We start from the raw sequence: 8,401 nt of genomic DNA on the forward strand, positions 1-8,401 counted from the left end.
TGTGGTGGTACCTGTCCCTCTCTCGTGCCTCCACCATGACCTCATGGCATCTGACAGCAGGTCCTTGCTCAGACCTCTGCAAAAGATTGGATGTTAGCTCATCAGCTCAAGCTAATCGAGGCTGGATTTAAGACTGATGGTTTTCTGTACTTCAAAGACTGAAAAAGTTCAACCCCAAATCTGGAACAAACCAAGTGCTCCATGCTGTGGAAGGACCTGGGATGGAATGGCAGGACACAGCTCTGAACACAGCTGGCAGGTGAAGGAGTTGCAGCATAGAACATAAGTACCTAGAGCATGTTTTATGTATCCCAAATCTGTCTTCTCATGGAAACTGCAAAGGGAGGACATGTTGGCCACTGACTAGAGCAGAAAACTTGTAGAAATTTTCCAGGTCATGGTTATGTAAGAAAGTCTAGTGCTGCAAACACTGAATTGGGAAGAAACTGGGTTTTCTTCCTGCCTTGTAATAGAGCAGAGTTGTGACTCACTCTTGCATTCCTTGATGCAAAGGGAGCAAACCTGACTTACAGGGCAGGTGATTTAAGGCTCAGCATGAGTTAAGACAGGAAAGTTAAAAAGAGTTGAAGCCTATGAAGCTAATAAATTCCTTCATGCCTTCAGGTCACTTTTGCTTCAGCTCTCAAGATGACAAACTCCAGCTCCATGACTAGTTGCTGATTTCCACTAGCCATGTTTTCCCAGGGAATGAGGCAGACTAATTGAAATTCCCTTAACTTTGTGCCTTTATTGCTTGATCTAAATCATCCACCACTTGCTGCAGCTTCTGGAGGCTGGGGTGGACGTTCTCCTCCATCCACTCCTCTACAGTACACTTGTGGAAAACTTGCTCCATGGCTGCTTGGAGATCTTGCACCACAACATTCCACTTGGAGAGGAGACTAAGCAGAAATGAGAAGGAAGAGACAATGACATTTGCAGGTGAGCTCTGCCTCGAGGGAGGGTTAGCTTTACTGGTCTCTGGAAGGGAGTGCTGTCCTAAAAATGACTTTACAGGAAAAGAAGCATCTATTACTAGAGCCCAGAGGACTTGATTTTGTTCACATGGCAAAAGGCTGATGCTGCTTCTGTTTAAGTACCATTAACCTTGACACTTTTCCTGTGCAATGACTTTAAAAGCACTGAAATGTGAGTTCAAAACAAACACTATGCACATTGTGAGTGTAACTGAAACCCACTGTGAGACTGGGTGGGAATTTAATTCTGGGTTTTATCAGAAGGAGTAAATGCACTTGGATATTCACCTTATCAGATAAAAATATCTATAATAACCATTGGCATCATGTCTAGGACAAGTCCTGAAAAGTGCCAGGGAGCAGGGAGAAGGGTCTGGCTTTATTTCAAGCCCTGCCTGGAAGCTGTTCCATGGTCAGCTCCTCCACTGAGGCTAAGCACTAAGGGAACTGTGCAGGAGCAACAAGGGAGAGGGTTTTGGACACCAATTTGTACCTGTTTTCAAAGAACTTATTCAACAGAAGGCAAAAGCCAAAAATAAACATTCCTATTACATATGTGAATATCTGTATTCATCTCATGAATATTTAATATTGGCTGATTTTCACCAATGCTTCTGAATTAGTTACAGAAAGAGGAAAGGACTCCTCACTCTCTATGTGTGTGCCCAAAATGTGACAGACTATTTCCCCTGTCATGCAAAACAAGTGGTGTTACCTGACTGCATCTGGCTGAAAGTGATGCATGATTATAGGATGGATAATCTTCCTTCTTCTGTGGTAGGGGCTGAACCAGCCTGTGACATATCTGAAAACAGATGTGAGCAGGAGCAGTGTTTGAAACAGCAGTGACATGTGTCTGGAGGCTGACAGGGAGGTGATGGGGTCAGCTCAACTTCTGCACAGAGCTAATGCTTAAGGAGTGACTTTGTTTAAGTCTTTGGAACTAGCTTGTAAAAAACAGTTCCTGCCAGATGAGAATAACTGATCATCTGTTGCTATTTAAGTTTCAGTTCAAACTCCTTTTTTGGTAACTTCACCATTCAAAACTTTCAACTTTAAATAACAGCAAATAGTAATTCAGGAAAGAACTAGATGCTTGAACTAAGGCAGCACATAGTACTTAGGAATTCTGCTGAAACACTTTGAATCTAGGCATTATGATCTGCTGAGGTGTCAATGACACCTGAAATGAGAGCTTGATGATTAAATCCCTTCGCTGGAATTGTGTGTGTTTGAGGTGTTACAGCTCCAACACTCCTGCAGCAGCCAGAGAACCAACATAAACCTCCTTACCTGTTCCTTTCCAGCAGTTCATCCACTGATGACTTGAGGTAGAAACTAACTTGTGTCACAAGGGTGAGGATGTTGCTCCCAGGAAAGGTCCCCAGGCTTGTGCTGTCCAGAGAGGATCTGTTAGTTTCTGCCCTTGCCATACAATGAGAAGCACCTGAATTCTGCAGCTGGAATTTTACCTCATGAAAGTATCAATTTCCAAGTTGGACATTCCCAGGAGCTTTTCCACATTTTCCTTAACCTTTTCAGAGTAGCCACCTGGCAGAAGACAGTGGAAATAAGTGAAAGGAGCCTAAGGAACCAAAACATTCATAGAAGAGGGTTTTCTGGAGCATTCTGCATTGGCTTAGTAGTTCTCCTTGGATGAATTTTTGAAAGGTAAAATGGAAACTGAAGAAGGAAAAAACTCTTGTGGGTGGGAGGAGGAACACATTGTCTTTCACACAGTTGTCTTGTGCTAGGTAAAGAACTTCCTAGCTCTGAGCTTTCCCTTCAGGGTGCTGAATATTTCTAGTGCCTTAGTTAAAAACCAGTAAATTGGGAGGTTTTATTTTGAAATTAAATGCAGCAAAACAGAAAGAAAAATTCTGTTGTCAACTGCCTGTAAAGGAACCAGGAACTACAGGAAGCATTTTACCAGTGTACTGCCTAGATCAGTCTGAAGAAAATCGATTGGCTAGCACAACTTTTACACATAAAGATGATCTAAATCAAAACTAAATGACTCTCATTTAGATCTCAGTGTTGTTTCAAATCAGTTTCAAAAGCAATTCAGCTCCTTAAATGTATTTTTTAGTCTAAGCATGAAATTCTTAACTATTTTGGCGTTAGAACATAATAAATAAGTATACAATGACTCTTTTTACTTAGCCAAAAGGCTTCTCTGCTCCCATACTGCAAACTGTATGCTATTGTTCATAACTCAGACCACAATGAGATAGTCAAACCACCTCAAAATATAATCAGCCTGTTCCAATCTTTGGGCAAGGTCACTTCACTCTTGTGCTAGGGATTAGCTGAGAGAATAAAGTTGTCCTTGTACCATTGTTTAGTGCCTGCAGACATACAGCCAGTGATGGAATTGCCACAGGGAGAAGCTCACACAAAACAGAGAAGTGATCATACCTACATAAGAAAACATCCATTAGACATTTTACTCTTAGAACATACTAAACAAGGGAGGAGTTTTTGATATTTCCCTCACTAAAATTCAAAGAGCTTTAGAAACATCAGTTTGTCTCGGAGAAAGGACCTCCTATCCCTGACATGCAAAGTATTCCTGTTTTACTAGTAAGAACAGATACAAACCAAATTACTTTCTCAAGGCAAACTAGGGTCAGAAATTGAGATTCAACTCTCTGGTATTCCCTTAGACCTCCTGACTTGCATACAAATGTTTTACTCCTTCATTATGTTAACAAGTTCTTCTCTTGTGCAAATTCATTCTCTCTGAGTTCAATCAGGCATTCATATCTACAGACCATGGACTGTGCTGTCTATAAGCAGTTCAAGGTGGCACAAAGTACTCTGAAGCCTTCAAACCCAATCTGCTGCTGGTGATGTCTGCTAAAACAATTCCTCTTGTTGGTCAGTGCTGTAGCAGCTGACTGGAACTCTGAAATCCACCCTTCCTGGTCAGTGGGTGAGGCCCAGCAGTGACCCACAGGAAGGGCTGCAGAGTAGCTAAATTCCTTTCTAAATCCCCAATCTCCTTGGACCTCTTAGGGGGGTTTGGGTGGAAGTTGGCTTCCATATGATCCTTGGAAGTGTTTAAAGGGCTGTTCCTTACCTCTGCCAGCCAGTCAGCGCGATACCTTCCAGGACATCACTGGGGCTCCTGCTTGCCACTTGCAGCCACTCGAGCTGGTTCTTGAGGTGGTGCCCAATGAATGTCAGAGACTGATTCACTCCTGTGGCTCCTTTAAAGGCACTTGCAAACCACACCTTGGAGAAGCCACATCTTCGGTACTTCTCTATGAGCTGCACTGCAATAGGACACAAAGGGACACTCACAGGAGGAGTTTTCTCCATTGTCAGCCTTGGCTGTCATGAAGAGGAACACAGGTCCTGTTTCAGAGTGTTGAGCCTTGTCCTGTCAGGTTTTGAGCAGCAGCAAGGGTGGGAGATTTGACAGCCTCTTGAGCAGCCTGTTTTGGTGGCTATCCTCTATTTTCATGTGCTCCTTACTATATTCCATTCCCTTGTCCTGCTACAATGCTAAAAGCCCTGGGCATGGAACAAGCCTGCACAGCACCTGCCAGCTGATTCTTCTCCCAGCAAAGAAATATTTGCATGCATGTTAGATGCCTGACTGGGAGCCTTTAGGAGTTTTTCTTTGAACTCTAGAGGTGTATGAAGCCTTGAAGCTTCTTTTGCAGAGCTGTTCAGTATGGAGTTATTTGCTCCCACTGGTGTTAATGAGGAGAGTTATTGTAACAGTGCTTGTGAAAAACCTTTGAATCTCTCACCCCTTATTCCACAGCTCTGCTGGAAAGAATTCAGCAGCAGACAATGCAGGTCCTTCATGGGTGAAACATATATAGTACAGGGAAATGAATACAAGTAACCACTGTGTGAAATCAAACCAGGGCTCTGCTTATGCTGTTAAAGCAATAAAAAGCAATCGAATAGAAATAGAATTTTTTGGTGTCCAGCTAAGGTATGTTTTAATGATATAGATTTGGGTTGGCTATTTTGCTTAACAGGTAACACAGCTCTTTGCTTCTACACAGCTCAGCAGAAAAGTACAAACCTTTGCCCTCCACGTCGAGGTCTGCTGAATAGTCCCAGATCATGGGCTGCACCAGCTGTGGGACCCCAGACTCTGAAAGGAACAGAGTTCTTCTGAGTCATGGAAAACTGACACTTAAAAGTGAGAACTGAGTACAGATTATTGGTGCAGTGGCTTGTGACTGGAGCTAACTATGGCTTGTCACTAGAGTCCTGCATTTACATTTGAAGTGCCCCTGGGAATTTTCATCCTGGCTAGGACTTTGCATATGCCACTAAGTGCTCAGAGAAGCAGTGACAATTTATCAGAGATCCTATTCTCCCCCCTCATTCTTAGCCCCTTGAATGGATCAGTGTACCTGCTGGGCTGACCTGGCAGAGCTGCAAACTGTACACATAAGATTTAAGCTAAATTCAAAGGAAATATTAATCCTTGAAGTTAAGGATTGTCTGATTTGTGCCTGCACAGAACTTAGCTTTCCAAGAAGCCTTTGAAGTACAAATAAAGATACAAGTTTAGATTTAAATCTCTTTATTATAACTCCCTGCCTAGTTTTAGACAAGTGAAACTGATCCCTAGAGAAACTGCAGTAAATTGTGCAGAAATTCAGTATTTTAACTCCATCCCATTTTACTTTGTTCAGTCTGTTATTGTCTGTGGCAGCGGAGTGCACTTAGCTAGATGCTGTGCAGCTCTTGTGGACACTGCATGGGTCCCATCTGCATTTTTGGGGATGATTTCTCACTATTAAAGCCATGAATAGGTCAGTCACTGGAGGAGCTGCACAGCTCTTCCTGCTACTGTCTAAATCTGCTTAGAGCAGACAAGTGAAGTGGCTCTGAAAATGCTGGAACTCCATCCATGCTCCGACCACTCAGATTTCAGCAGCGGTTTAATATTTTTCAGCAAACAAGACTCATGATGTCAAGGTCTTGGAGCTACCCCACAATTCAGTATCAGAGTGCCCATGATCACAAAGACTGTCAGAGATGCCCACAGGGCTATAAGTCCTCTGTGTGAGTCTGCACCACTGGGACTAGATGCTGCACAGAGCAACAACCAACATCAGCAGGTGGTGAGAGGCACAGACACTGAGACTTGGACCACAGGTTGTTGTTTCATTTCAATATGTACAGAAAGTAGAATTGCTGGCAGCCACTGCAGAATGAGTGTTTTGTTTGTCACTGATGGAAAACTAAAGTGTATGTCTTCAGACTTGTCCACAGACACACAGATAGTCTGTGACAGCCAAGGACTGTTTCTGTTCTCTAATGTAGCAACTCTCAGCATCAATGTATCATCAACTCAGATTCTCAGATAGTCCTTTTCATTATTTCCTGCTGCCAACAAACCTGTTTTAAGTGACTGTGTTACCTTTTTTGTACACTACAAGACATGCCTCCCCCCACTGCTGGTCACACACCTGCCAGGGTGTCCTCACTCATCCCCCTGAGCATGTCGTCCCACACGATGGGTGTCACGCTGGGGTAAGACGAGGCCACACAGCTGGCAACTGCCTTTATGTGGGACAAGCACAGCTTCTCTGGGGTGTTGTCCTGCTGCTGCAGCCACTGCTTGGACTCCTCTCCTTCTCCAAGGTAGTAGACCTGAAACATCAAGCAAATAATCCTGACTTCTTCTATAGGAATAGAGGGAGTGAGTTAAGACACTAACATTGAATTCTGCATGATTCAATGTGTCGCACTCAGTGGACATATCCAAACAAAGCTCTCAGCATGCAGAATTCAATGTGTCGCACTAAGTGGACATATCCAAACAAAGCTCTCAGTGCTGAAGACACTGCAAGCATTTCTATCAGTCTGCAGGAGACTTTGGCCACAGCTACGTGCATCACATAAGGGAATTTTCCCATAGAAACAGCATATTTATATGCTGTATCTGTCTTTGGAAGGTTTGTCCTTGGAAGGAGCTCTCACCACATTTACTCAGCTCAAACCCATCAGGCCCTGGGTTATATAAAATGAGGTTCCTGTCTTGGGGAAGGAGATTATGTGTATATGAGTCTAGAAGTGACCTGGGGGCACATCCAGGGGTGGCCCAGCATACTTTGTCCCATGCAGAAAGTGGATTCAGGCCTGTTCAGCTGGATATGCATCTAAACTCTTTGCTGTTTTAAAGCAGATTTTATCTAAACCACATTTACTCTGCATAAATAGTATTTTGCTTTATAAAATCCTGCAGCTCCTGCTCTAACCTTGACAGCAGTTACCACATAACAGGATACAGAACACTAAACTAATACCAGCACAGTTTAGTGATCACAATGAATTCCAGGGATCCATGTGCCATCAGGATAGTTTTAAGAAATTTGGAGCAAGGAGAAAACTCAAGGCTCTCCTCCTCAAGGACAGAAACTACCAAGGTAAAAATCACCTCGTACCACAGAAGGGTTTACTGTGAGTAACTTAGCCAGATGAGTCAACACCTCACATTAAACTCAAAGGATTCTTAATGAACAGCTCCATTTGATACCTCACTTGAAATATTCATTTAACCTAAAGACAAATACTGACTTAGCTTTCAGAAACTGCTTTCAACACTGTGGATACTACACTCAGATCAACAGAAATGACATCTTGTACTCTTGGAATCATTTATTGTCAAAAGGATATTTCTACACTGGCTTGAGATGGTGTTTTCCGTCTCCAAAATCCCACCCAAACATGGCCTGGACACCACTGAAATGCCAAAGTTTCAGGCCTTGCCATTCCTCAGAAGAGAAAGATTCCTGGCTCAAGGGAAGTCCTACCTCATCACATCCAATGTGAAACCACTCTGAGCCTTCATGCAGTGCCATGACCTGGTCAATCATGGCTTTGACCAGTGCCAGTGACTCCTCCTTGTGCGGGTTCAGTGCGTTGGGCAGTGCCTTCACCTCCCGGAGATGAGCAAACTCCCTGTGCTTCAGCACAAACTGCAAGGGAAAGGAGAGGCAGCAGCAGTGTCCTGTGTCACCAGGGCTCTGAGAGCAGATGTCCTGCTACAACCTGAGTGAGCACCGGGGGCAGCACGGGGGTGGGACAAGCTGGGGGGGCTCCAACCACCAGAGCATCTCACAGGGTGGGTGAAGGGAATGGGGCAGTCCGTGGTAACCGCGGTGACAGCCAGCAGCGCTGGATAACCAGCGCACCGGGACTCTCACCAGGAATTCCCCAGCACACTGAGCCCAGCTCACCTCCATGTGCCCGAACGTCTGCACCAGCGGCACCACCTCCAGCCCCTGCGCCCGCGCCTGGCTCAGCACCGCCCGCAGCTCCGCGGGGCTGCGGGGAGAGACACATCAGTGCCCGGACTGACCGCGGCCACGGGCTGCCCACGGTACCGGGAGAGCAGTACCTGCAGGCACCGGGAGAGCTGTACCTGCAGGCACGGGGTACCT

The 8,401-nt window shown here is 44.7% G+C and overlaps 1 protein-coding gene across 1 annotated transcript; it reads right to left on the bottom strand.

The window, feature by feature from the left end:
* Positions 1–706: 706 nt before the first annotated feature.
* HEXDC (hexosaminidase (glycosyl hydrolase family 20, catalytic domain) containing) lies at positions 707–8,285 on the bottom strand (the record flags this gene model as incomplete). Its single annotated transcript, XM_009082654.1, has 10 exons — positions 707–902; positions 1,693–1,782; positions 2,271–2,372; positions 2,450–2,528; positions 3,313–3,395; positions 4,060–4,255; positions 5,023–5,094; positions 6,425–6,608; positions 7,772–7,936; positions 8,198–8,285. Coding segments are annotated over 10 exons (1,228 nt in total), but the record flags the coding sequence as incomplete, so codon positions are not given.
* Between the last annotated feature and the right edge of the window lie 116 nt (positions 8,286–8,401).

Source organism: Acanthisitta chloris, unplaced genomic scaffold, assembly GCF_000695815.1.
Source record: "Acanthisitta chloris isolate BGI_N310 unplaced genomic scaffold, ASM69581v1 scaffold35870, whole genome shotgun sequence".
NCBI classification, from domain to species: domain Eukaryota; kingdom Metazoa; phylum Chordata; class Aves; order Passeriformes; family Acanthisittidae; genus Acanthisitta; species Acanthisitta chloris.